Source organism: Peromyscus californicus, unplaced genomic scaffold (genome assembly GCF_007827085.1).
Source record: "Peromyscus californicus insignis strain IS unplaced genomic scaffold, ASM782708v3 Scaffold_17__1_contigs__length_78620276, whole genome shotgun sequence".
NCBI lineage: Eukaryota > Metazoa > Chordata > Mammalia > Rodentia > Cricetidae > Peromyscus > Peromyscus californicus.
Window position 1 is genome coordinate 27565221 of NW_026294469.1, and position 27968 is coordinate 27593188.

Consider the following 27968-nt stretch of genomic DNA (forward strand, 5'->3'; position numbering starts at 1 on the left):
TCCACCTGCCTCTGACTCCAAAGTGCTGGGATTAAAAGGCGTGTCCCCTAGACTTTTAAGAGATCTCAACTCAGTCCAAACTCTGATCTGTGGCTTTGATACTGAAAAGCATTTCAAGACTAGCTGGTATCATGAAGCAGAGTTGGAAATTTTATTAAAGATATTTTAATATAGGTCAAAGCACAAGAGTGAAGAGAAAAATCCAATCAGAAGAAAGTAAGACACATCCAAGTAGGAGAGGTGGTGGTATGTGTTCCCGAGGGAACCCAGGGGAAGGTATGTTTGTACCCGTGTGTGGGTATGGGCACCTCGAGGGAGAGCAAGCAATTAATTTGTCTTAGCACTAGCCATGTATATTCTTTTGGTGCTTCTCAGATTACATCTTTTTGTTTGTTTGTTTCCAGACAGGGCTTCTCTGTGTAGCCCTGGCTGTCCTGGAACTCACTTTGTAGACCAGACTGACCTCGAACTCACAGAGATTCACCTACCTCTGCCTCCCAAGTGCTAGGATTAGAGGTGTGCATCACCATGCCCAGCTCTCAGATTACATCTTAAAGGATTGCTAAGAAGTCTTTTTTTTTTCTTTTCCTTCTATCTCTTTTGATAAGAGAGATACAGGTTACAGATGGAATTCTTATACAGTGAAGCCAAAAGCCAAAGCCACGGGAGTTGCATAAGGGGTTGATTACATATTCTATGCTTGTCGATGGATTTCTAATGAAATTCCTAGAAAATTACAGGTTTATAACTGGGAAGGGAGAAAGGCCTCAAGCAATTAATTGTACTGGAACTCTTGCTGTGTTACTAGCAAAGGTTTTAGCCAGAAGCTCTGATGAAGGGCTTCTCTCTGCTGTGTCAAGTCCTCCAAATTTTCCTGATTTTTTTTTTTTTTAATGTTTTTTGAAACGGTATGTAGCCTTGTAACCTTGGCCGGCCTGGAACTCACTCTGTAAACCAGGCTGTCTTTTGAGCTCTGATCCACCTGTGCTCAGGAGTGCTGGGATTAAAGGTGAGCCTCTCCTACTCCCCAGTCTCGGCTCCAGCTGCTGTCCTCCTGCCACGGGGCCAAGCAAGGCCTCTCCCACTGCACTGCTCAGGTTTCATGCCTGCTGCCTGCTCCTTGCACTCCTCTGTCTCTGCTCCTCAGAGGCTTTCACTCCCATCCACCCAGTGTAAAGGCCACATCACATTCACTCTCAAGCTCTCACGTAGTTTAGTTTCTTTGAAGTACTAAACTCACGTGTGTGTGTTTTCTGTTTCCTTTCTTCAGGCTCCATGAGAGCAAGGATCCTGTTTGTTTTGTTCATATTGTATCACTGGACTTGGCACCATTAAGTGCTCAGTACATATTTGTTGAATGAATGAATGTTGTTGAAAAATGAGCCTTTTGGTTCCAAAGTTTATTAATAGAGACCCATTCTTTTTTGGCTCCCCTTTGCCCCTGCTCTCAACCTCCATCAATCACCCCACTGTAGGGCCTGAGGGTAGTTCTAGTCCATGGAAAGTGGAATAAGATAATTTTGGACATCATGCATATCTCTGGCTTCCAAACTTACACTTTTGTTTAATGCAGTACAATCATCCTTATTCCCCAAACCTCTCGCTGAACCACTCTATCAAATATATAAAACAGGAGCTGCCCTTATTGAGGAAAGATATTAAGGCTTATAGCTCAGAAGCATAGTTTGCTGTTTGCTCCTCTCCTTATTTTAGTGACTCCATAGTCCAGACAAATGGGCTGGGCCCAGAAAGGGGCCACAATCTTCCCTGAAACACACAGTCTCCAGGGCTCTCAGTCCAGTGCTCCTTCCATGGTACCATACTGGATTCCAGAGTCATCCATCTAGGGCAGAAGAAGCTCCCAGTGATGTCTGCCATGGTGAGAGCCCGGCTTCTTTGGTTACCTACCTCCTCAACTGCTGGCCCTAGCGTCATGTGAGGGGCTGGCTGGAGGGTGGGTTTGAAGTGCAGGGAGTTTGGGTGGGTAAACCAGGCGCCTGTGTTGGAAGGCTGGGGGTTTGGGGGCTAGTGGGCTGGGAAGGGCTTTCTGGACATGCAGCAGGCTCTCCCTTCCTCAGAATGAGGTTGTTGAGCTCCTGGAGCAGCTGTTCCTCCAGGGACCCCCGTGCCTGAGGACTGCTCTTTGAAGGGGGGCCTGAAGAAGAGTCAGGTATCCTCTCCTCCTGGCCTGACACACTTGCTTTGGAGAGGGGGGATTGATCAAAGGACCTGTGGCTGGCAAGGGGTGTCTCTGACTTGGCTGTCCACTCCCATGTGGAAGAGAAGTCAGTCGTGACCTTGGTAAGCTCAGGGAAGGCCCCGACCTCCTCATACACTGGCTCTTCATACACAGGCTCCCCCAGCTCATCCTGCTCCTCCACAGACCCCGGGGATGACTTCATTGGCTGGATGGGAATGGGAGAGCAGAGGACGGACACAATGTTAGAGTCACAGTATTAATAACCCTTGATCAAGTTCTTCCTTGAATCAGACACTACAAAATACTTGGCATATATGATGTCACAACAACCCCATGCAAGTGGGTCACGCTGCAGGAGAGTGAGATGCAGAGGGGTTAAGTTGCCCTGGAACACACAGTAAGGAAATGGTAGTTGGTGAGGCTTGAATTCAGATCTCTCTGGCTCCAGGATGCATTCACTTCGACCCTTTTTCTTCTGCTTCTCAGATTCGTGATTACCTTCTCCTTTCTGCATCATATCACCCCCCACTGTCCTCCTCTATTACACACACTGATGGCCTGCATCAGCACAGACATGGAGCGCGCCAGGGCGGAGGCAGCACAGAACACAGGCAGGGGCTGGCGGACACAAAGCTAGAGCGAGCACGATACTCACAAAGAACATGGACAAGGTCCTCCGGTTGTGTAGCCGCCGCTGGACACAGGTAGAGTGGGGACGAGGGGAGGGAGAGACAGAGACAAAGTGAGACGACAGAGGTGGTGGCAGGAAGGGAGGGGCACAAAGGATGTGGACAAGAGGGTCGTGGTGAGTGGGTGGGCATCTGGCACGCCGCAGGCAAGCCGTTTCCTCCTGCACCATGACAGAGGTAAGAGCAGGGATCAGATGTTTAGGACGTGCTGGGGGGAGGGTCTCACCAGGGTCTGGTTGGCCGAGAGAAGGGTGGCTCCACTGTCATCCCCTCGGATGGGCAGCAAGGGCATAGTGCCAAACTTCTGACGAGCCAGGTCAGAGGAGGAGCGACGACGTAAAACCACCGACTGCTGGTCATCATGCTGAGGAGACAGTGAGGTGTCGGCACGAGTCGACCTGGGAGGCACTGGGGGGGGGGGGGGTAACGACTGGTCCCCAGAGGGACCAGAAGCCCAGCTCTTCCTTCTCCTCACCTGCGCTTTAAGAATGCTTGTGGTCCAGTCCCACATCTCGTCCTCGTCAGTGCAGGACAGACAGCTGTGGGTGAACAGAGGGATTCAGGAAACGCAAGGAGTCCTAGCACTAAGCGTGGAGGGATGGAGAAGGGGATGGTGGAGGAAAGAGGACAGGGCAGGGCTAGGGAGAGAGCGCAGTTGGAGTGCTGGCCATGCAAGCATAGGGACCGGAGTCGGATCCCCAGCACCCGTGTTAAAAGGGGGGGGGGGCAGTCAGAGAGATGGCTCCGTTCAGAGAGGTTAAGAGCACTTGCTGCTCTTCCAGAGGACCTGGGTGCAACTTCAAGCCCCCATGTGGTGGCTCATAACCATCTGTAATCCCAGTTCCAGGGGGTCTGATGCCCTCCTCTGGCCTCGGTGGACCCCAGACTTGCCCATGGTGCACAGATATAAATTCCGGCAAAATGACACCTACATAGGTATTTTCTTGATTAAAAAGAAAAGAAAAAAAACTGATGCTGGGATGGTGGCTAGTGCCAGTTATCCCAGAGCTGCAGAGTTGGAGACAGGCAGCTCTCTGAGGCTCACGGCCAACCAGCCTAGCCTGACTGGCAAGCCCCAGGTCTTAGTGACACTTGAATGACACCTGAAGTTGACCTCTGATCTCCGCACACATGAATGCATGCAGGCGCGCACAGAGAAGAAGCAGGGCGGAGCCAGAGAAGAAGCTAGCAAGTTAGGAGATACTCACAGGTGCATCTTATCCAGTATCAAAGTGAAGCCCCACCTGAAAGGCAAAGGGGGGCAGTGGGCAGTGATATAGGGTAACCAAAAGCCAGAGAGGTAATGGCAGGAAAGCTCTAGGTCAGGGCTCAGGAGGAACACTCACGGTGTTGGAGGTTTTAACTTCTTGCGGATTCCCAGGTAGACCTTGGCACCTTCCAGAGACCACTCCCGTTCTGGCTTAGAGCTCTGAGAACATGAACAGAGGTGGTAAGATTGAGAGGCGCAAGAACACTGTGGTTAGGAAGAGTGTCATGGATGCATTGGGACATGTGATCATGGAGTCAGAAAGATCAAGGTCAGGGAAGCAATGAGATTGGTGAGGATATGGGCTGCGGAGTCAGGGGTTGGTACCCTCCTGCTGCCTGACTGGCCACCAGCATCCCATCCCTCTAGTCCTGGAACATCACCTTCTTCTCTTTGAGCAGCAGCAGGCAGCGGCCACGCACCAAAAAGAACCTCTCCTGGAAGCGGCTTCCCAACAATCGAGGTGGCTCCTCACGACACCGTAGCAGCCCCACCCGTGGGCTCTCACGCCGGACTCCTGGGCACAGAAGAGCAATGTTGGGTGGAGGCTCCTGGGAGAGAGGCCTGAGGAATGCTGGGCTGAGGGAAGAGGCTCACCTGTGAAAAGGCAGCCAGCGTGCGCCATGGAGACTTTTCTCAGGAGCAGAGAGGCTGAGCAGGGCTCTGGAAGCTGGCACCATTGAAGGGCCTGCTCTAGGACCTTTTCTTTGGGGTGCAGTGGCCTCTCTGAAGGGAAATGTTGAGGCCGGTGGTGATCACAAAAACTAGACAAAGCCTGGAGCCCCCACCTCATCTCCCACTAGTTATTAATTCATTCATCCACCTGTCTAAGCACAGACATTTATTTTAACCCTAATGCTATGCCAGGTACCACGCTGTCCCCAGGATACAATGGTGTGAATGATACATATATAACCCGCTTTCTTGAAGCTACAACCTAATGAAGGAGCCAACAGTAAACTGGTAATCAGTCAAACAAAGCAGAGCGAGACCAGTAATGACTCAAAAAAATTTAAAGATATATTTTTAATTTATATGTGTGTGTGTGTGTGTGTGTGTGTGTGTGTGTGTGTGTGTGTGTGTGTGTGTTTTCCTGGAAGCTAGAATTACAGGCAGTTGTAAGCTACCCAGTGTAGGTACTTAGGACCAACTTCTGGTCCTCTGTGGCACTCTCAACCACTGAGCCATTTGTCCAGCCCCAATAATCGCTTTGAAATAACAATATTTAAGAGACACACAGAGAAACAAAGGGACAAAGAAAAGCAGATGAGCAAGTGAGGTAGGCAAGTCGGACAAGGCCTGTTAGAAGTTGCATTTGTAGACGAGGCCCATCCATCTAGTTGAAGATTAAGGAAAGTAAACTGTACTAAGACCATGGATGATCTTTTTCATTTATATTTTTTTGATTTGGGTTTGGGATGTTTCTTTGTTTTGAGACAATGCCTCACTATGCAGCCCTGTCTGGCCTGGAAGCTATAAAGAACAGACTGTCCTCCAATTGCCTCAGCCTCCCTACTGCTAGGATTAGAGGTATGCACCGCCACAGCCTCAGGTAAGATCTTATAGGATGAAATGTAAGAACAAATTCCATGAGTCAAGAATTCTTCTTGGGGGAAACTGAACAGCCAGTGTGGCCAGATTAGGGATGTATGTGACTCAGTGATGCCTGCTTGCCTTCCATTCTCAAATACCTATGTTCGGTCCTCAACATGGTAGGGAGAGGGCCCACCAGGCTCTGGCAAAGAGACAGATTAGAGAATGGCTGATGTGAGATGATGTCTGAGAAATAAACAACAGCCACACATTCAAGGGTTGCAGGCCGTGATAAGGACTTCGAGTTTTATTACAAATTCATTAGGAACCCATCTGAAGGTTTTCACCATAGGAATAGTGGGATCTTGTTTATACTTGAAAAGTTCATTTAGCTGCTCTTCAGAAAATAGACTGTAGAGAGGCAAAAATGGAACACTGTCCAGTTGTTCCCAGTCTAGAACTATGTGTTTCGGTGGTTCATATTGGGAGACAGAAAGATAATGGTGACTGTGACTAGGGGCGTAGAAACAACAGAGGTGGAGAAAAGTGATAGATTTGAATACAATCAATAGGACTAATTAATGGGTGGATTGAGTATGAAGATGAAGAGGGGTGGGCAGAGGACCCTTAGGCTTCTGGACTTGATAACTGTGTGGACTGTGGTAATATTTGCTGAAAAAGAAAAACCAGAAAATAGTCTGGGCTTTATATTGGAGAGGGGCCTAGGAGGGGAGTCAGTCTTCGGTATTCAAATGCCCGTGGGAAGTAGAGCTGTCAAGTAGGCAATTGGATACGTAAGTCTATAGTGCAGAGGAGAGGTCTGAACCAGAGATGAAAAATTGGGCTGTCACCCTGGCGTGGTGGGGTGTACCTGTCATCCCAGCACTCGAGAGAAAGAAGCAAGAGAATTTCCATAAGTTAAGGCCAGCTTGATCTACATAGTGAGTTTCCAGCCCACTGAAATTAATTTGGGTGTCAGTTCATGGTATTTAAAGCCATGGGGAGGAATGTAGGTAGAAAGGAAGAAAGGGCCCAGAAGATGGGTTCCTGGCCCTTCTAACACGTCAATCAGGTCAAAGCGGGGAAAAGAAGCCTCCTTTGAGATAGAGGGGGAACCTTTGATGAAGCCGAGAGAAGAAGATTGAGAAAAGGAGTCCATCCACCATGTGAACACCCTCTCATGTGGATGAGTGGACTAGTTAAATGGTCATCACATTTGGTAACAGAGAAGTCATCAATGACCTTGGCCATGTGTCCGCACACACAAATATGTGACCATACTCACCAAGCTCTCCGTGTTCAAGAATTTCAAATGTCACCCACAAGTCTGCCCCTGACGTGGTCCCTCGCATCTCCAGGACCTGGTTAGTCAGCTCCTCAGCAGTCAGGGTTGGGGACACCTAGCATACAGACAAGAGAACCCATGCTGTTAGACCGTGGCGCCTGCCCCCCTCCCTTCTCCCTCCTCTTCCAATCCCTAGAGACTGACCTTTAGGGTGACACAATTGTCTGGGAGCTGCTGTTCTATATAGACCTCCATGATGAGGTCTCCAGCCTGGGACAACTGAGGGGGGATAAAAGAGGACACAGAGGTTACAGAAATACCAAGATGGAAGAGTGCCCTCCCTCCCAACATGCCTTGGGCCCCTGAGTAGAACTCCAGGATTGGGGGAATCCATGTTAGCCTCCTATGCTGCTACCTCAGGCAGTGTGGATACAGTGGCTTCAAGAAGAGGTCTGCAGTCAAGACTACTTACGTTCCTCCTCTGCCACTCACCTACCATTACCTTGAAGAAGCAACTTAAGAGCCTCAATTCTTTATTTGGAAAAAAAAAAAAAATAAGACTCCCTACTTGATAGAGTCATGTGGTGCTAAAATGAGGTCAGCAATGCCTGAAACATGGGATGTCCTCAGCAGTACTTGCTATTATATTTTATATAATATTCTTCCTGCCCCACCCCATATCCCCCCAGGGGTCTCACACTGGCCTTGAACTCTCGGACAGATCTTCATACAGACCCAGGCTGGCTTTGCTTGCTGTGTAACTAAGAATGACTTTAAACTTGAGATCTTCCTGCTTCTACCTTCCAAGCGCTGGGATTACAGGCATGTGCCACCAGCATGCCAGGTTTTTTTGTATGGTGCTGGGGATCCAACTGAGGTCTTCATGCATGCCAGGCAAGCACGTGATCTGAGCTACATTTCCCTCCCTGGCCTGCAGAGATCCTCTTCGCTGAACTCTTGATCCTCCTACCTCCACAACCCAAGTGCTAGGATGACAGGCATGGACCTCCACACCTGCCTTTCCTGAGATCTCCTGCATTTAGAAGTGGGGTGCTGGGGATGTATTTCAGTGAGAGAATGCTTGCCTAGGCTATGTGAGGCCCTTGGTTTAGCACTCAGTATCACAGAGAAAGTGAGGTCCTGAAGAATCCTCATGGCAGAAACGGAGCAAACACACCGCCCAAAGCACTTCCCTCCTGGGGATTCCCCTGTCTACCAAAGAGCCGATGAGGGTCAATGTGTGAGAGACGGGCTGAAAAGAAGCCTCCTTTAGTGAAAAAAAAGGGGGGGGGGCTCATTTTCTTTCTTTCTTTCTTTCTTCCTTTTTTTTTCTCCCGAGACAGAGTTTCTCTGTGTAGTTTTGGTGCGTGTCCTGGATCTCACTCTGTAGACCAGGCTGGCCTCAAACTCACAGAGATCCGCCTGGTTCTGCCTCCCGAGTGCTGGGATCAAAGGCATGCGCCACCAGCAGCCGGCAGAAGGCTCATTTTCTATGGTGATATCCCTCCCGCCCCACTCAGCAGTCTAAGGCAGAGCAAGTTACCTGTACATCCTTCCAGGTGGTGATGAGACTAACCTCCAAGTCAATCTGGGCTGCCTGGTCAGAGTCAATCTGCCGAAGGGACCAAAAGTTATGTCAGGGGCTGCTAGGAAAGGAGGGAGGTGGGGTACATATCAGGATCAAAGGAGAACGGGATTAGAGGGTCAGAAGCCTGAAGAGCCAGGAATCAATGATGAAAGGACGTTGGTGTTAACGTAGTGGGATAAAGGAAGCCCAGGACTCTGGGAGGAGGTTGCCAATGCAGGGGTAGGCAAGGGCTTTTGGGATGAGGGTCCAGACTCTGAGTCCACAGGGGTGGGGCAGAGGGGTTGCATGGCAGGGTTAGGAAAGCCTTACATCAAAGACGGAGATGTAGCCGTCGATGAGCTCCTGCAGTACCCGCACCTCATGCTCCCCCCGCCCATCCGTCTGGAACACACTAGGTGCAAACAGCAGGGCCAGGTTTCGTGTGCACATCTGGTTTAGAGCTGCACACTTCTGCACCCTGTAGAGAGAGAGAGAGAGGCACCAGAGTCCAGCCCATGCTCAACACTTCACCAACACATTAATCCATTAATTTGGCAGACACTTACTAGCCCTCTACTGTATACCAGGGTCTAGGCTAAGTGCTGGGGATACATTCGTGAATAAGATAGTATTGACCTCAAGGAGCTTTGACTCTCTCAGGGACATAGTTAGGGTATGGGTGATCATTACTAGAGCAGGTATCCATAGTTCTTTTTTTTTTTTTTTTTTGGTTTTTCGAGACAGGGTTTCTCTGTGTAGCTTTGTGCCTTTCCTGGGACTCACTTGGTAGCCCAGGCTGGCCTCGAACTCACAGAGATCCGCCTGGCTCTGCCTCCCGAGTGCTGGGACCATAGTTCTTATGTAAAGAGCAGAGATAAATATTTTAGGCCCTCAGGTCATACACTCTCTGTTGTAACTTCTCTTTTCAGCTACTGTACTACAAAAGAAGTTATGGAACACATCAATGAATGGGTGTGGCCTTTACGCCTTACAGAGTTGTATTTGGAAACCCAGGCAAGGGACTGGATTTGCTAATGATCCTGTAGTCAGCAAGCCTGACTGTAATATTGTGTGGCCGATGCAGCATAGCCAGGGATTCACCCCACTTCACAAAGTCTTTCCTCCTGACAGGCTGGTAAAGGTGGGGCTGCATCGTCATAATCTTTATTTCTTAGAGCCAATTCCTTACCTGGCCTAGACTAATAAACATAATAATTATGATGACTTCTCATCATTTCTGAAGTTTATGACAGGCCATGTGTTAGACTAAGAATTTCACATGGGTTATTTCATTTCACTTTCCTATAACCTATCGGGTAGAAACTTTGCTACTTCACCTTCCTCTTAAAAACAAGCTAAGTGAGGCTCAGAGAACAGATAGCTAACTATGGTGGTTTGAAAGAAAACGGCCCCCCAAGGGAGTGGCACTGTTAGGAGCTGTAGCCTTAGTTGGAGGAAGTGTGTCACTGTGGAGGCGACTTCGAGATCTCATATATGCTCAAGCCATGCCCAGTGAGACAGACTACTTCCTGCTGCCTCTGAGTCGAGATGTAAGAACTCTCAGCTACCTCTCCAGCACCATGTCTGCCTGCATACTGCTTTGCTTCCCCCCATGATGATAATGGACTAAACCTCTGAACTGTAATCGAGCCACCAAAATTAAGGTTTTTTTTCCTTTATAACAGTTGCTGTAAGCCAGGCAGTGGTGGCACACACCTTTAATCCCAGCACTCAGGAGGCAAAGGTAGGTGATCTCTGTGAGTTCGAAGCCAGCCTGGTTTACAGAGAGAGATCCAGTACAGGAACCAAAACTACACAGAGAAACCCTGTCTCGAAAAAACAAAACAAAACAAAACAAAAACGAATAAACAAAAAAAAAAAAGAGTTGCCGTGGTCATGGAGTCTTTTCACGACAACAGGAACCCTAAGACACTAACCTAAAGTCACATGGCTAGAATGGGAGAGCCTGATTAAAACCTCAGTCTACTTAGTCCCTAAATCCATTCTCTGAATCTTTATGAACCTTCATGTAACAGCTATTCGTGAAACTGATGAATGAATGAAATTGTGGCTTTGGTTTGAACTGATGAAGGATCAGGAAAGGAAGCTAGAGGGCCTGACCATACTGACCGGTAGAGATGCCCAATGAGGGTGGCCAGCGTTCGGCGGTTGACTCGAGGCAGGCAGCCAATCACTTCTTTGTATTTCTCCAGGCGCTGATTCTTCTGGGGAAGCTCTAGGGATAGAGGAAAGGAGAGTTGGGGCGAACCAGGAAGGGAGAATGGAGGCTGAGGGCAGAGATCTGAGAAGCAAACCCAGGGTGGCTGTATCTCTTTCTGCCTCCTTCCTCACTGTGTTAGTTAGTTTTTGTCAACTTGACACAAACTGGAGTCACCAGGGAAGAGGAAACCTCAGCTGAGGAACTGTCTCCATCAGATTGGCCTGTGGGCATGTCTGTGGGGGCATTTTTTTGATTAATGATTGATGTGGCAGGGCCACGTGCACTATGGGTGGTGCCACCCATGAGCAGGTCTAAGAAAGAAGGTTGAGCAAGTCATGCGGAGCAAGCCAGTAATAAGTTTTCCTCCATGGTTCCTGCTTGAGTTCCTGCCCTGGCTTTTCTCAGAGAGGGATGGATTATGATATGAAAATGTTAAGACAAATAAACCCTTTCCTCCCCAAGTTGCTTTTGATCATGATGTTTATCACATCAATAGAAAGCAGACTAGGACATTTCCCCAAGCCAAGCATCTGGATGATCACCCAGGGTGGGGAATGTTGAGGAGGGGGCTCACTCTCCAGTTCCACAAGAGAGCTTTGTGGATGCTGAAGGAAGAAAATGGAGATCCCAGGTGAGTCTTGGAAGTACCTGCAGCCTCCCTCCAGCGAGGTAGTAACCTAGCAGAGGTCACGGGGTCGTCAAGCTCTCGAAAGAAGCGTTTCAGTGTGTCAGTAACGTCTTCTACAAAGTGTTCCCGGGGTCTGAGCTTCACTGACCGGGCATCCCGCCTAAACTCAGCCAAGAGGCGCAGGCTGCGGGCCCGAGCACCCCCTTTCCGATATACGCCTTCCAGCCGAAGCCCTGAAAACAGCCAACAGTCCCTGTTCAATATTGCATGAGGACAGAACACCACCCACGGAGCAGCACCTCTATGATCATCCCCATGGAATGTGGCTGCTTGGTCTCAGCTATTTGCTAGACCAGTCTTGGTTCTCAGCTCCCTGATGGAAAGTCCTTTCTTGATCTCACCGTCATGCATGTCATGTCCACACACTCTAAAATTAAGCATTCACCTGATCAACAAAATTTATTTGTAACCCTAACATCAGTAAGTCATTGTTTAGCATCCATGGAGGATTGGATCTGGCAGCCTCCCCAACAAATGACAAAATCTATGGATGCTTAAGTTCCTTATATAAAGTGGTGTATTTACATATAATCCTACGTAAATCATCTCTGGATTACTTATAATACGTAATACGATGTAAAGAATGACAAAAGAAAACATATATACTACAACTTTTTTCAAAATTTCTGTGTTTAGTTGGCTGAATATACAGATGTAGAAACTGTGGCTACAGAGGGCCATGTGTACCTCCACTTAATTTGTACTACAGACAGAGTAAAGAAAAAGTTCTTTCTCCCACACACGTGCTCCTAGCTAAGGTCTCAGGTTATAAATAAATATCCTTTTTTTTTTTCTTTTTTGAGGAACTAGGGATAGAAACCAGGGCCTCACACATACTAGGCAAATACTCTGACACTGAGCTGTGGCCCCAGCCACATCCCTTTTATGAAATATTTAGTCATGTGTTCCTTTTCTTTCTGTTGGTGATTTTGCTGTTTAAAATGCTCTCTCCAGAGTATGTAGAATGTTGAGACGCTGGTAATCTTGCAGAGTATGAGAATCCTGTGATGTGGCTTCCAGAGAACACTAAATAAGCTTCATTCAGATGTAAGTTTGTGCTGATCTTGGCCTTGAATTGAGTGTCAATGAATCAATTATATATATTAAACTGCATATATATATATATATATATATATATATACATATATATCTGCCTTTACATGACAAAACATGTCAGACAAGGTTTTTTTTATGGATTGGTTGGTAAAAATCTTGGGACCAGAAGTTCAGAGGACTCTCATCCTGCCTCTCCCTTGGGACTGAGATTCAGTATTCAAGTAATTAAGTGTTTGCATTGGCTTTGGAGAACATAACTCCTGCAAATAATGGGAGCTGATGATGTTTGTTTTCCTAATACCCATCTTTCCCAGTAGTCTGTACGCATTGTTCCCCAAGCTCCTCACTGACAGCCGTACGGCAGCACCTGATCCAATACCTATCAAATGAGTGTGGCAATGCAGAGACCTTGGAAGAAAAGGTGCATCGACTCCAGGGCCTTCTCTCGGGGTCTCAGACTGAATCCCTCCTAGGAATACTAGGGAAGCTTAAAAAAGGGGCGAGGAAGCCGGGCGGTGGTGGCGCACGCCTTAAATCCCAGCACTCGGGAGGCAGAGCCAGGCGGATCTCTGTGAGTTCGAGGCCAGCCTGGGCTACCAAGTGATTTCCAGGAAAGGCGCAAAGTTACACAGAGAAACCCTGTCTCGAAAAATAAAAAAAAAAAAAAAAGGGGGTGAGGAGATGGGTGAGTGCGAGATCACCGGGTGAGGGTGAGATCACCGGTGAGGTTACTGCCAAAGTGGGGAGAATGTCATTAGCCACTGACTATCCATTGCCCATGATGGAACCTAGGACCTGTAACCTCCTTGGTTTCCTATGAATTTTTCTTTTTCAATACCCAGCCTCCTAAAAAGAATCCACACGAATGTAAATACATTGGGCCACACTCCACAAAGACCCAGCATCCTGGGCACTCTCTTGTGGGAGCCCGTTTTCAGGTTCCTCGTGGCTTTACCCAGCAGGTCTTCATGGAGAGGATGATTAGGACCACGGGCCTGAGTGCAGGTGTCTGAGATGGTCTGCACTTGGCTGTGCTGAGGGGAGGTCTTTTGCTCCACCCCTTGGCGTTTCTATAAATGCCTTAGGGCAGAGACAGTCAGGGCCTGTTGGAATAGGTTCCAGGTCCTCTCGAGGCTATCCTGTATTTTCTATCTGTTTATCTCCACAATCTAAATCCTTCTAATATTTCCTGCTGCTCGCACTCAAGAAAACTCTGGGGGAACTCTGGGGTTGGTGGGTAAAATCCCCACACTCTCTCTCCCATAGAATCATTCTGTTCAGCCCTTCAGGGATTTTGTACTGCCCAGCTTAGCTCTTGCCTCCGAGGTGCCTCCTCTCAGTCCACTATCTCTCTCTGAATCCTCACATTTCCTGTGTTCCTCTCACCCTCTATACCAGTGCCACCTCTGAGCAGGGACAGCCTGTCAGGCCCTGTGCTCATTGTGACACACACCATCTTGCTGTCACACTAGACTGGACGATGAGGACGGTTGGTTCCATTTTATAGATGAGGGAACTAAGGCAGAGTCACATGGCCAGCTGGTGACATGTTTCAGGTAATACACACACACACACACACCCTGGCTTCTTCAGCCCCTCCCCCCCTCCCACTGGCTCATTGTCCATCAGTGCCCACTCACCATGCTGGGTTACAAAACTGATACAGGCGTCCACAATGATAGGGATGTCTCCCCGGCTCATCTGCTGTTCCTGCAGCCCCGTGCCACCCCCTCCGGCAGCACCCCCAATGGCTGTGTTCCATGCTGCAAAGTCTAGCCGGCCTTCTCCCTGCAAATACAGGGTCCTGAGACCCAAGACGCCTGAGTTAGAGCCGGCCGGCTCCGGAGATCAGACGGAAGGAAATGAGCACATAGAGCTGAATTCCCAGAGCGACCAGCAGGGGGCAACAACACCAAGTCCAGATAGTTCCCTAAATGGGGAAGCAACTTTGAGGAAACAGGAAGGAAGGGGTGAGAGGGTGCTGGGTTCAAAGGGTCACAGATAAGTAGAACATTACCTTCCTGTCTCTACCAGGACCAAATGCTCCTTTTTGTCTGGAGTTTCAGCTGCAGAGACCACACCTATAGAAGAATCCTTGAACATTATCATCAACATCATTGCAGCCAGATTAGCAGCCTGACGACAATGCTCCACTAGTGAAGGACACACTATTACACCCTATGTACACTATATACAAGTACTCAGATGTTAAATAATTTGCCTAACACTGTTTGCTATAAAGTGGCAAAGCTGAGCTAAAACCCAGGTCTCTTGTGCCCAGAGTCCTACTGCATTATTCTAGCATGTTTCTCTTTCAGAAGACAATAGTGAAGATGCGTAGTCCCTCATCCTGGTCCCCAACCAGCAAATAATACTTACTGAATACTTACAAGTTGCCTCCTGCCAGGTTCTGTGATAAAAGTTTTTACGCATTTCTTTATTTGAACCTCGCTCTAGCCCTTGGAGGAAGGTCTTACTATTATTCATTTTAAGATTAGGAAACCAAGGCATTTAAGAGTTGAGTAACTCCTCCAATGCCACAAGCTAGGAATGGATGGGAATGAGGTCTAAATCTAGGTAGTTTGACTTCAGAACTTATATCCGAGCTATTACATTCTGCTCTTTCCCATAAGAATCCCCAAATAAAAAGGGTCCAGTCCCGCACGTGCCCATGGCCACCCTTTAGCCCCGCCCACACCCCTGCTCACTGATCTCCTGTAGACGCCTTAAATGCACCATGTCCTCAGGGGCTGGGGGACCAGGGCCCGGCGCTGGACACAGGAAGAGGTGGTCACCACGAAGGAGGCCGAACCCTGACAGCCAGAGACCAGGGGCCGGGCTGGCGTGGGAGGGGGACCGTAGAAACAGGCGTCCCATCCGCAGCACCCCAGGGCCCAGCAGCTGGTGACAGCTGAGCGGCGAGAACCACTGAGGAGACAGAAAGTGGACACGGGTGGGAAGGGAAAGTAGGGAAAAGACAAGGGGTCGGGGAAGCAAATGAGAGTGAGAGACCGTGAAGGGACAGCAGAAGAATGGGAGATGGGGGTGGGGGAGTGGGATGGGGAGAGAGCAACGGAGGGGAACGGAACAGAAGACAGGGGAGAAATTCATTCAGTTTGCTCCAGCATATAGGAGACCCTGTGTGGCTGTCTCGCTCCCCCCCCCCCGCTCCCCCCCCCCCTTTTTTTTTGTTTGTTTTTGGAGACAGGGTTTCTCTGTGTAGCAGCTCTGGCTGTCCGGCAACTCACTCTGTAGACCAGGCTAGCCTTGAACTCACAGAGATCCGCCTGCCTCTGCCTCCCGAGAGCTGGGATTAAAGGTGTGTGCTGCCACCGCCCAGCTTGTCTTGCTCTCTAAGTGAGGTGGGAGAGTATGAGTAGCCAGCATGCTCTACTGAAGAATCGCTGTGCTTTGGGCAACCCTCCCAGCAGGACACAACAGAGAGGGCTCATGGAACAGGGGATGTTCTGAGGCCCCACTCCAAGAAGTCTGTTCCAGCTGCATGGGTAAAAAAAATCTAGGGGGTGCTCTTGTTTTTTAAGGGTTCCAATCTGTCACCCACACTTTCATTAAAAAATAGTAAAAATTAATGGCTAGAAAATTAAAATGAAGAAGCAAAGACAGGCTGGAGAGATGGCTCAGTGGTTTAGGGCACTTGTTACTCTTGCAGAGGACTGAGCTGCAATTCCTAGCACCCACAAAGTGACTCACAACCATCCTCAACTCCAGTGCCAGGGGATCTGATGCCCTATTCTGACCTCTGTGGGCACTGTGCATGCACACTGTATACATACATACATACATAAGGGCCAAACATTCATATATATATATATATATATATATATATATTAAAATAAATGTAAAAACTATTTTAAAAAAAGAAAGAAAAAAGACATATGAACTCTTAACTTGGATAATTAGATTCAACAAATAAAATCATTCTGCCAAACTGCTATGAAAGATTCAAAATGCTTCCTCTCAAGTTGTGTGCATATCCTATCATGAAATGGAACAAATAATCAGGAGACACAGCATGGTGCGCAGAGCGTCAGCTGCAGCAGCGATGACATGGGAAGGCCTCTGGACCTGCGAAGTCACTAGTGACATTCAGGGTAGCAGCTTAGGGGAGTCTAAGCAGAGGAAGGCACCCGGAAGGGGTTAAGGAGGGGCACACAACTTTCTGAGAAGTTGTCAGGAGGGAAGGAAGGCACCGGGGTGAAAAGTTGAAGGTGAACAGAACTCAGGAGGGAAAAGCTGTTTTAGGTGGGAGAGGTTGACGTCATCAGCAGCATCACCACCACCATTATTTCAACGCCCACAGACAGAGGGCTTACTGTGTGTGGGCCTCACATGTCACTTAATCCGAATCCCTAGGGGTGAATCTTCACACCCACTCTGCAGACACGGAAGAGCTCCTGGGGCTAAGTTGTAGGACTCAGATCTCAGGATGTCTGGCTCTGAGCCGAAACTTTTTACTTCCCAGGAAAGGAGGCTAAGACACAGAGACTGACTTGTCGAGGTATGGAGAAAGCAAGATTTATGAAAGTAGCTTATAGCTGGCTATGATGGTGCATGCCTGATATTCCAGTGCTCAGGAGGCAGAAGCAGGAGGATTGCTTCAAGTCTAAAGCTAGGTTGGTCTACACAGCAAGTTCCATGCTAATCAAGGCTACATAGCAACACCCTGTTTCATTAAATTAAAAAAAAAAAAAGGAGCTTTTGCCTGTTGGAAAACTTAGGGGCAGGAAGATGCTATCAAGAGTGAGGGGCAGCTGCCCTGTGAGAAGAGGGCAGAGCACAGGGAGGCTGGGTCATGAGCTCTAGAGACACGCACTTGGATTTTAGAACTGTGCTCTGTGACCTTGACCAAATGAATTCCTAGCCTCTAAGACTGCATTTCTTTCCATAAACTATATCATTAAAAATACCTCTAAAGGTTGTTGTAAAAATTAAATGAGATATTGAGTGGGCACTTCTTAAAACACAGGGCTTGGCACAGAATAAGCTCTCAGCCAGCTTTGCCTGTTAGAAGAGAACAGGGTGGGAGCGAATGGAGATGGGGTCATCTTGAGCTGTTGGAGAGGGGGGTCTTGCCTCCTCACCTTGCCCACTGCACTGATCCAGGCCTCCAGACTGTCTGCTCCGTCTGTGGCGAAGTGCTGGATTCTCCCCCCAGTGAGGATGAGTTCAAAGGAAAATGGAAACCTGCAGAGAGGATGAGGTCAGGAGGACATCAGGGGACAATGACGGTGTTGGCAGGCTGGACACTGGTAAGAGCCAGGGTGGAGAGAGGAGCGTCACCTGTCAAGGTCACCTGGATCAGCAGGTGGGGGGCTTACACCCAGACATACAACATCCTGGGGCTGGAGAAGGCTGAGGGGTTCAGGGCTGCTCTCCGTTGCAAACATTTCCAGGGCAGCTCCCAACACACACCACAGGCGGGGAGGAGCTAAGTGGAAGAGAGATGGAGGAGCTGTCATCCTCCTCATTGTCACACGCCCCATTCCGACATACTCATTTCACGTCAAGCCTTCTTCCTATGGCTGATACTATAGAATCTTCATAGTAGCCCTCTCTAGTGTGTTTATACTTATGTATTGTTCTGCAGATGGGAAAACTGAGGCTGCCGTCTGTGCCGCATGTCTGAGTCACACAAGTAGGAAGGAGCAGAGTGGATATTTGACCCCGATAGTCTGACCTCAGAGCGGAATCTCTTAACTATCATCTAGTGCTGTGACCTGACCCGGTCCCTCCCTCACCCCCAGCATCCCAGCCCACTCCAGGGCGCTTTCCTATCCCAGCTCTGTCCTTCTGTCTCTCTGTAAGCACATTCACACCTAACCTGTCTCCTCCTATCCCCAGGCTCCTGCTCACCATCCCGGCCTCTGCGAAGGGGTGGGGCTCCAGCCTTGTTGCTGATGGGACCACAGTATAGGAAACTTCTGTAAGTGGCAGGCACTACCACCTCATTGTATACTCCAGGGGAGGAGTCTGCAAGGCGAAGAAGTGATCGGGTGAGAACAGTGGAGGGATGGCATGACTCCCTCAGGAAAACGCGTCCCCTGGGACCAGACCATGAGACCCAACTCCACTAACAGCATGGCGTGCAGCCAGCCCGATGGGTCCGAGTCCCTCACTACCCAGACTGGAAGGGTGTGACATGGGGAAAGGACATAGAGAGGCCTCTAGCCCAGTGTTTGCCTACTTCTCTCCCTGCCAGCCACCCTACCAGGCAGGCCGCTCTAGGTGGGCACTTCAGAGCATGGCCATCGTTCAAGTGTCTTGGCCTATCTGGCCTGACAAATGGAAGCCCCCCCAAAAAAGTCATTAAACCAACTACTTATTCAGACAATAAGAATGTCCCCAGGAAGATGAGACCTGCCTGGCAGGTTGATGCTGTCAAGATGGTAGCGTACTCACACCTGGGCACATTCTATCATTTGCAGTGACCTCAGGCTCTCAGCCATCAACCCTTGACCTCAGGAAGTCTGAGGGGTTGGGAAACTGCCAAGCCTGCCGTTGTGATAGGTAGGGGAATGAGGTAATGGGGCCCCTCCTCAAAGAAATGTCACAGGTCGGGTGTGAGAACTCCTAGGGAGAGAGAGGAGTTACTTGAGAGGATGACCTGATGATTGAAGACTAAGCAGGCTGCCATTGAGGGCTGAAGGGGACCAGGGCTCCTCTCCCTCAGAGGCTTCCACACAGAGGAGCTGAGTCATGTTCTTGAGCAGGTTGGGTCCCGCCATAGCTGCACACAGTGCCTACAGAGAAGGAAGCGTCTGTCAGCCTCATACACAGTCCAAGAGCTCCTCCAGGAACTGTGTCTCTCATCACCAAAAGCAGCCTTTATCACCCAGGTCTAGGCATTCCAATACGGTCGGCATCCCATCCTCCACGAACACCAACCCATCCCTCCTACCTGTAGAAGCTGGCTGTGATCCGGATGCTGAGGATGGGGCTTCCGGAAGAGACCCAGCTTGTACTTTCGGGAGATGAACTCTCCCCGAGGGCCAGGGGCTGCATCTGGATGCAGCCCTTCACCTGGAGGTAGCGCCCCTGCCCAGAAGCTGTTGGCACGATCGTTTCCCAGGACAATGAACAGCTACAGGGTGACAAGAGACAAGTGACCAGAATTCAAAAGTCTCCAAACAGCCTCGAACCCAAGCTGGACCCAAAGTCTGCTTTTGGATGCTCCCTTTCCATCCCGTCCTTCCTCTTCCCTCAGACCCCTCACCTGAACTATCTCATTACTCCAGACACTCGTGTCCAGCTTCAGGCTCTGCACCTTGGAGATCCCAGAGCCCAGGGCCCGGTGCTGACCTGTAAGCACGTGAAAGCCACGTGGCAGAGTACTCTGAGTCCTGGCCAAGTCCCCCCTGCCAGTCCCTCTCCTCCCGATTCATGCTTGAGTTGAGGCCCGCCTCTCACCTGCACACTGCTTGCAGATGACCACCCCCAGGTTGACAGCAGCCCAATCCGGGCGGGAGGCCCCGCAGTCAGCACAATGTCGGTTTGCCCGGTTTGACCAGACCTTCTCAGCCACCTCGTAGTCAGACAGGGTCTCGGTTACTGCTTCTTGCAGAGCGGCCGCCCAGCTCTGTCGAGCCCCCCCAGACTCGGCTGTGAAGCTGAGGGGTGGACAGCCAGTCCATGGGCATGGACCTCCCTCCACATCCTATCCCAGGCTATTCCTACAGGAGCTACTGGGGCCACTTTTGGGACAGAATCTTATTATTTTTATTTAATTTTTGTCAGGGTCTCATCCATCCCAGGTTGGCCTCAAACTTAGTATATGGTCATGACTTTGATGATTAGATGACTTTGAACTTCTGGCCCTCTGGCTCCGAGGGCTGGGATTAGAGGCATGCACTACCATGCCTGATTTATGCCGTGCTGGGAATCAAACTTGGGGTTTTGTGCATGCCAGGCAAGCAACTGGAGCAACTGAGCGGCGTCCCCATCTTCCTTTCCTGACATCTTGACCTTGCTCACTGACCTCTCGTGACCTCATCATTTATACCCTCTGACATCCTTTTGAGGAGGCCTCCAGCCCTCTGCACCCTTTGTGATCTCCCTTGAACACACCCTAGCCTCGCCTTCCACCAATCTAGGCCCCCACCTGAAGCAGCGATGGGGCGTGAGCAGATCGAAGCTTCGACTCTTGGTCTCTCGGACACTGCAGCCTTGCAGTTCAATGAAGCAGATCCCAATGCCCAGAGAGAAGGCCTAGCAGGGGCAGGGGTGCACAACACTGTTAGATTCCAGAATGGGCTAGCCAGGCTCATCAGCTCCCGCCCAGCCCTCTTTACCTGCTCACTCTTGTACAATGCCAACTCTCCAGGGGTCAAGGCAGCAAACACCTTGGCCTTGTGTCCACGCAACTCCAACATGCCAGTGCGGAGGGGTCGTGGTGGGTGAGGGGGGCGGGGGTGGCCCAGGAGGCGCTGTTCCTTCAGGCAGGATTGCAGTGTGGAGCACCATATGTCACGCTGAGCTGGTGGGGGCAGGGGGGGGAGGGGCGCGGAGGATGGCGACAGGGAAGCAGGTCATTGGGATGTGTACTAACCTAGCCTCCCTCCTACCCTAGCCCAGTGGGCTCTGGGCCTCACCCTCGCTCTCCGTGCGAAACACAAATACTCTCTGGCCAGTAATGACCTGGAATTTGTTGTCCTTGCTGCTTCGGGTCATCTCGATGGCTGTCAGAGGGATCACGCCTTTGGGGAAGGGGTCCTGGAGAGATCCGGGGGGACAGGAACGGAGCTACATGCACTGAACTTTCATGAGCTCAGCATTCGATCCACACGGTTACAGCTGCTGAGCCAGCGACCTCAGATGCCGACACTGAGCAGCTGTGGCCATCCTTTCACCATGGACTTCCAGTCCTTCTAGTTCTCAGCCTCTCTCAGCCCTCACTATCTTTCTCTCTCTGGTGTCCATAGAGCAGCTCCAGTCCCCTACCTTGTCACTGCCAAAGTACATCAGGTTCCTTCCATTGAACTGCACGAAACGTCTCTGGAACACGTAATTTCTGAAGAGGGAAGAGGCCGAGATCAGTTCAGTGTTTGGGAACGCACACTGTGGGCAATCACCCGGCCTAGAACCTGCCCCCTACCTCTCATCCCTCCTCCTCTCCCTTCCCTTCCCAGCAGCCCTACCCCTGAGGTGAGAGCTTGTCCAGCCAGCCACTGAGCAGAGGCATGGGACGATCCGCCGTGGAGGAGAAGCTGGCATAGGGTGAAATGAGGTCATCACTGGTCTCTTCTGCACCCTGGGTGGGTAGCGAAAGGATGGAGTCCCCAGGTAGCTCGAGGCTGGCATAGCCAGGATCCTCCCGTGTTTCCAGATCCTGCCTGCTGAGCACGATGGGTGCAAGAGGAAGGGACACAAGTCAAGCAAGGTGCCCTCGACAATCTCTTGGTAAGTCCCCACCCCTACCCATAACACCTACAGCATGTCTGGCAGGTGCGAGACCTGCTTTGTAAACAAATGGGGTAAAGAAGCTGGCAACCCAAAAGGTTGCCATGAAGCTTCCTCCTGAGTGTACTTGGAGGTTTTACTGGGAAATGTCAGTCTCTCTCCTCTGGAAATGGGAAAGACCTGCAAGTGCCGTCCTGCCATCGTTCATAGCTAATCAACATATACGACTGTTGTTGTTGTTTCTCCAAAACGTTCTTGGCTTTCTCTCCCCCCGAATTAGTTTCCACCACTGCTCACCGGCATGAAGCAATTTGCCCAGCTGGTCACCTGCTTTCGTTCTTGTCCTCCCTCCCACAATCCCGCCCCTCAGAGCCACTAGCGCTCTTTGAAAAATGCAAATGAGATCATTGCATTCCTCTGCATGAAACCATTCAATAATGCCCCATTCATAGCTAGGATAAACTCAGATTTCTATGCATGGGCTGCAAGGATTTGCAAAATGAAGCCCCTGACTTCATCTTATCCCACGCCGTCGCTCTTGCTTGCTAGAGTCCAGCCACACTCTCTCCACTCTCCAGGGCCTTTTCTTCTGCCTAGAACACATTCGCCATACTTTCCTGAGCTTTCTCTTATCCTCCAACTCTTTGCTTATGCCATCTTCGTGCAAAGGATAGATTTCTCTACTTCTCCAGTGGTTCTTGGCCTCAGCAGTACAAAATTTGGGAAGCTTTAAACGAATATCAGTATATGGATATTATTGCAGACACTTAAAATTTCATCTCTGGGAGTTAGGCCCAGGCACCTGTAGTTTTCAAAGTTCCCAGGCTGTGGGACAACTAAGGTTTGTTTCCTATTGCACTGAGAAACTGAAGCAATCAGACAAGAACCCCACAGACTCACAGCACCACATCAATCCAATTTCACGCACGTTCTCTGCCTACCTCCTGTGACTGTAATAAACACCTGTCTGAAGCCCGACTCCCTCCACGCACTTGATTCCACAACTCTCACCTACACAAAGACATCACTGTGGATTTTCTCACCCTCCTCTCCACCAAATTGTTCTTATTCACTCACAGACACATACAACATTCCGTATAAAAACTGTTTCCGTCACTCCACTTCCATCCTTAGCAGTCACCCCAAATCTTTGTTCTTGGCAGAAAAGTGCGGTAATATGTCTGTCTTGTCTAATCCTCTCTATTTATTCTTCCTGTTTTTCTTGTTTGTTTGTTTGAGACAAGGTTTCTCTGTATAGCCCTGGCTGTCCTGGAACTCACTCTGTAGACCAGGCTGCCCTCAAACTCAGAGATCTGCCTGACTCTGCCTCCCGAGTGCTGGGATTAAAGGCATGCACCACCGCCAACCGGCTTCTCTCTATTCTTTCTTAATTGCACTGAGCTGGCTCTCACCTCTCCCACTCCTTGTCAAGAGTCCCCAGTGACCTCCATGATTCCAGAGGTCAAGTCTCAGCCCCAGCTTACTAAGCAGCAGCCCGCTCAGCAGCAGGCTGAGCCTGCTCCCTCCTCCTTATGCCCTTCCTTTGGCTCCGATGACATCATCTTCTCCTAGCATTCCTTCTCCTTCTCTGGCTATTTCAGTTCAGTCTGTTTAATGATTCTTCCTCTTCCCCAAACCTCTGGATGTAGGAAGGCATCGAGGCTCTGGACTGGGTCTCTTCTCCTCCACACTCCCTCTAAATGCTGACAGTTTCCATATTGAAATCTCTGGCTCAGATAAACCAGTGGTTAAAATTCTTGGTACATGAACATGACACCATGAGTTTGGATCCCCAGCACACATGAAAAGCCACGCACCATGCTGGATGTCTGTAGCCCAGCAATGAGGATCAGAGGTAGGTGGATCCCCAGGGCTCACCTGCGGGCCAGCCTAGCCACTGAACTCCAGTTTCAGTGAGAGATCCATCTCAAAAAAAAAAAAAAAAAAAAAAAAAAGAGGTGGAAAACAACATAGACCACTGATGTCATCCTCTGGCCTCCACACATACATGCATGGGCAAGTGCACCTGTGCACACATTTATGCACACATATACACACACCACCCCCCCACACACACTAAAAAATCACTAAGCTAGTTCTTTCTATACATGCTGTATTCATCTAGTACAATTTTTTTTCGGCAGTCAGTTCTGGCAGATGTTTTACATTTCCAGCTCTTCTCGATGCAGGCCAGCATGTTTCACACGCTCGGCAATCACATGTGGTTAGTGGTTACTCTACAGGACAGCAGAGGCTCGCGATGAGGCCTTCAGCGTCAATGCTTGCCTGCTATTTTCCTCTCGTACACCACCGTAGTATGACACTTGACCCTAAAAATGCAGCCACTTCTCATCAACTCCACTCCCATCACTGCACCCTGAGATCTCTCACCCAGATTGCTGCAGAAGACTTTTAACATGCTCTGCCACTTTTGCCTCCATAGCATTCCCAGCAAAGCCAACGGAGGGGTCCTGTCACAATCTGCGTCAAAACTCTCCAGTGGCTTCCCATGTCACTAAGTGTAAGAGTGACCACCCCTATAGGTCCTACCCTATATGTCCAAGTTTGAGGCCAGCCTGGTCTAAGAGTGAGTTCCAGGACAACCAGGGATACACAGAGAACCTCTATCTTGAAAAACAAACAAACAAATAAGCAAACAAACAAAACCATTTATTAACTATCTTCCTGTAAGAACAGGGTAACTCAGCTGCTGGAAGCACTTACTGCTCTTCCAGGGAACTTGGGTTCAATCCCCAGTACCCACAGAGTGGCTCATAGCTGTCTATAATTCCAGTCTCAGGGGATCTAAAACCCTTTTCTGGTCTCCAAGGGTACCAGGCATGCTCATGCTATATAGACATAAATGCAGGCAAAACACCCATACACATTAAATAAAAATGCATCTTAACAAAAAAAGATACTTTTTTTTTAAGGGATTTCTGCACATACCGATCTCCTTAAGTGTCTTTATCTGGTATGTAACAGTGCTCAGTATTTGCTGAATGGGAGCAGTACTTTGGAATTTTAATTAGGTATCTATTTGCTTACGTACTTCTCTTGTGGTCTGTCTGCCCCGTTGATTCACAAGCTGCCCGGGAGCAGAAACGCGTCAGTTGTATATGCCCTGCACCTTTAGTGATTGCTTGCCACCGAGGGCGTGCTCAATGCACATTTGAGGAGTAACTGGACACACGGCCACCATGGCTAACTCAGCTGCTCCTTAAGTTTCCTTGTCTTCCCACCGCTGTCCCTCTGAGTACTCACCTGTGTTCAGCCCTATCCTGACAGACACCTCTGCCATCTCTCCTGTCATGGGCTCCTGGGACCCCCACAGGCTGGACACCGTAGTACAGGCAACCAGGATCCATGATGTGCACTGTCAGGATAAGGAGAGGGGTAGTGAAAAGGAAGAGGGAATGAAGTCAGAATGTCTGAGATGCAGCTGGACACAATTCCTCTCTAGCAACCTGCCTACCTGTGCCTTTTGTGGGCCTGAAGGCAGGGGTTGGCGCAGTTGCCTGGGAACCGTCTGGAGTCCTGGAAAGAAATTCTGTTGGTTATTAAGGGAAAAGAACGGTCCTCATGCCCTGTTGAACTCTTCCTCTCCACAGAATCAAATCCCTGGATAGCAAAACCAACTCACACATCCTGAGCTGCCTGGGCCCCGCCTCTTAAGTCCAGGCCGAAGTAGATGGCATTGGGCATCATCTCCATGGTATTGGGGACGGAAGGCTGTTCAGAGGAGGAAGGAAGGAGAGGAGAGGACCTCTGGCTGCTCCCTGAGTCCCTGGATGCTTCTGAATTCCAGAAGGTTGGGCTCAGTCCAGGCCTCTGGGCAGTGGCAGGGCCAGTGAGCCCAAACACCGTCCTGGGCTTGGGCACAGGCTTGGGGGGTTGGTCATCAGGGGCTGGGCTGGGAGATGGCTCCATGGTACTATCCACTTGGGAATCCAGGGAACCCTCAGAACCCGCCTGCAACAGGCGCAGGATGCGTTTCCGGTGTCCGGTAGCACTGATGCCCAAATGCCTCAGCTCCTCGTGGCCCAGGCGTTGGACTGCACCCGCTGTAGCTAGGCCATGCCGCCGGAAAGTGTCTGCATACTGCTCCAGATGCACCGCAGCCAGCCACACAGAGATGTCCAGGTCCTGAGGGGCAGCCATGGGTTCTCAGGCCATTGCTGGGGGGAGGTGCAGGGTGAAGGGAGGGCTCAAGCTGAGATTCCCCCCTCCCTACCCCAGAGTCTGAGGCCTGGATGGGGGTACCAGCCTCCAGTCTTCTTTCAAAGGAGAACGCCCGAAGGCTGTGGTCTGGGGACAGAGCCATCCCAGAACATAAGAACAGGCTCTCTCCTTACAGGAAGGGAGGAAACTGAGGCCCATTCTCACAGCACGTGGTGCTAGTGTTGGTCCCCAAGTGCCTGCCTCTGAGCTCTGTTCCTGCTTTCTATGCATTCAGTTGAGTAAGCATAAGACAAGATGCTGGAGTGCCACAGGGCAGGGCAGGGTGCAGAGGTGGAGAGGCAGAGGCCATTGAGGTGGCCAGATCCAGCTGTGGAGTAAGACAGGCGAGGGGCAGGCCAGAGAGGGAGAAGGAGAAACAGACTCCACTCACACTGGTTTCCAGAGCCGAGGTTCAGGACATCCTAATCCTGCTCATTCCCAGTTCCTCCTCCACTTCCACCTATTGTCTCTCCTCAGACTTCCTTCCTGTCCCTCTAGCCTGGCCACCCCCACATCCTGCCTGCTGTGGTCAGGCTGCCCAGAGGGCCCCAACTAATCCCAGTGTGTGGGGTCCTAGCCTGGGCCGAGGCCACCTAGGAAACAGAGATGGGTGGAGAGCCTGGCTGTACAAATGAGTGACCCCAGGGGAGAGGTAGTCCAAGGTGTTCTTCGTTCCCCTCCATGTACACGCATGCAGCGCACGCGCGCGCACACACACGCACACGCACACACACACACACAAACTCAGCTATGTTAAGACATACACACACACAGAGACTTAGCAGTGTGAAAACACACACACATGGACTCAGCAGTGTGAAAACACAGAGACACACAACTCTAACTCGGCAGTGTGAAAACACACAGACTCAGTTGTGTGACGACACACACAGTTACACACAGAGACTCAGCAGTGTGAAAACACATAGGGAGACACACAACTCTAACTCAGCAGTGTGAAAACACACAACAGACCCGATCGGGTCTCCACAGCCCTACCCTATTGGGCCAGTCTACTCCGAACCCTGCTGCGTACCCTGGATCTGGATCCATCTCAGATTCAGTTCCCCCAGAGTTCTGGGCTCTGTCCTGTCTGTACCTGGCTCTACCACCACCTACGTCTCTCAAAATTTACCTTTGTCCCTCTCCTCTGTATTTGTTCCGTATTATAAAACTTGTCAGGCCCTGGCATTCTAACCAAGCCTTAAATTCTGTCTGTGGCTCTGCCGGCCGGCCTCTGACCCTCGCCTGGCCTCTGCTGTTTGGCTTTATTCCTGCTGCCCCCAACCCTGCTGCTCTCCTACTGGGTTCTGGTCCAGGGTTCCCTCTCCATTATCGGGGTCAGTTCTGGCTCCTCTTACGCTTGGGTCCCATCCCCAGGCCCGGCTGGGGTGCGGGGTGTTAAACCCCAGGCCCTGGGTCAGATTCCACTCTCTTGGTGGATGACTCCGTCTGGGCTCAAGGGCATTTGGGCACTGTCTGGGAGCCCGGAGGTGCTTACGGGATGGAGGTGGCAGGTGCGGGCGTGTCCCCGCGGGGCAGCGTGGGCTTGGGGGAGGGCAAGGAGGGAGGGGGCAGAGACCTGGCAACCAGGAGGGGCGGGTCGTGGCAGGGAGGAAGGAGAGGAGGAGAAGGGAGCCGACACTGAGGGGCCCTGGGAGTCCGCAGAGGTCCTGGAGGAGGTGATGGGGTGGAGTCTGAGAAGCTGGGCCCGAGGGATTGGGGTCCTCACCTCGCTGTAGCCTCGTCAGCTCCCGGGTGCCCGCCGCGCTGTCCGAGGCAGGGGGTCCGGCCGAGCCAGCACCGCCTCCCCGCAGCCCTCCC

General features: G+C 50.4%; 1 protein-coding gene across 4 annotated transcripts; it reads right to left on the reverse strand.

The window, feature by feature from the left end:
* Nucleotides 1-129: 129 nt before the first annotated feature.
* On the reverse strand, nt 130-27968 carry Arap3 (ArfGAP with RhoGAP domain, ankyrin repeat and PH domain 3). 4 transcript variants are annotated; one of them, XM_052742030.1, is made up of 33 exons: nt 27877-27968; nt 25567-26101; nt 25399-25460; nt 25188-25299; nt 21662-21856; nt 21465-21534; nt 21116-21236; nt 20816-21000; nt 20626-20732; nt 19935-20134; nt 19741-19826; nt 19426-19608; nt 19132-19267; nt 18381-18497; nt 17808-17955; nt 17609-17711; nt 15215-15434; nt 14524-14587; nt 14147-14310; nt 11411-11623; nt 10672-10777; nt 8872-9019; nt 8518-8586; nt 7179-7253; nt 6975-7089; nt 4754-4882; nt 4540-4673; nt 4236-4318; nt 4098-4133; nt 3365-3428; nt 3116-3253; nt 2856-2894; nt 130-2405 (listed from the first exon to the last, which is right to left on the reverse strand). In XM_052742030.1, the coding sequence occupies exons 2-33, from the start codon at nt 26082-26084 to the stop codon at nt 1932-1934; spliced, it is 4614 nt and encodes a 1537-aa protein (XP_052597990.1). In that variant the 5' UTR covers nt 26085-26101; nt 27877-27968; the 3' UTR covers nt 130-1931. The 4 variants fall into 4 exon arrangements, with proteins under 4 accessions (XP_052597990.1, XP_052597989.1, XP_052597992.1 ...); XM_052742029.1 differs by having other exon boundaries at nt 21662-21859; XM_052742032.1 differs by lacking the exon at nt 11411-11623 and having other exon boundaries at nt 21662-21859.

What these genes read in the sequence shown, in the direction of transcription:
- Arap3 (XM_052742029.1), bottom strand. Translation starts at nt 26,084, where the DNA reads ATGGCTGCCCCTCAGGACCTGGACATCTCTGTGTGGCTGGCTGCGGTG. An exon ending in ACGCCCCATCGCTGCTTCAG is followed by an intron (nt 20,135 to 20,625) that starts GTGGGGGCCTAG and finishes TCCACCCCTCAG; the next exon opens with CTTCACAGCCGAGTCTGGGG. An exon ending in GGATCAGTGCAGTGGGCAAG is followed by an intron (nt 15,435 to 17,608) that starts GTGAGGAGGCAA and finishes CTGTCTCCTCAG; the next exon opens with TGGTTCTCGCCGCTCAGCTG.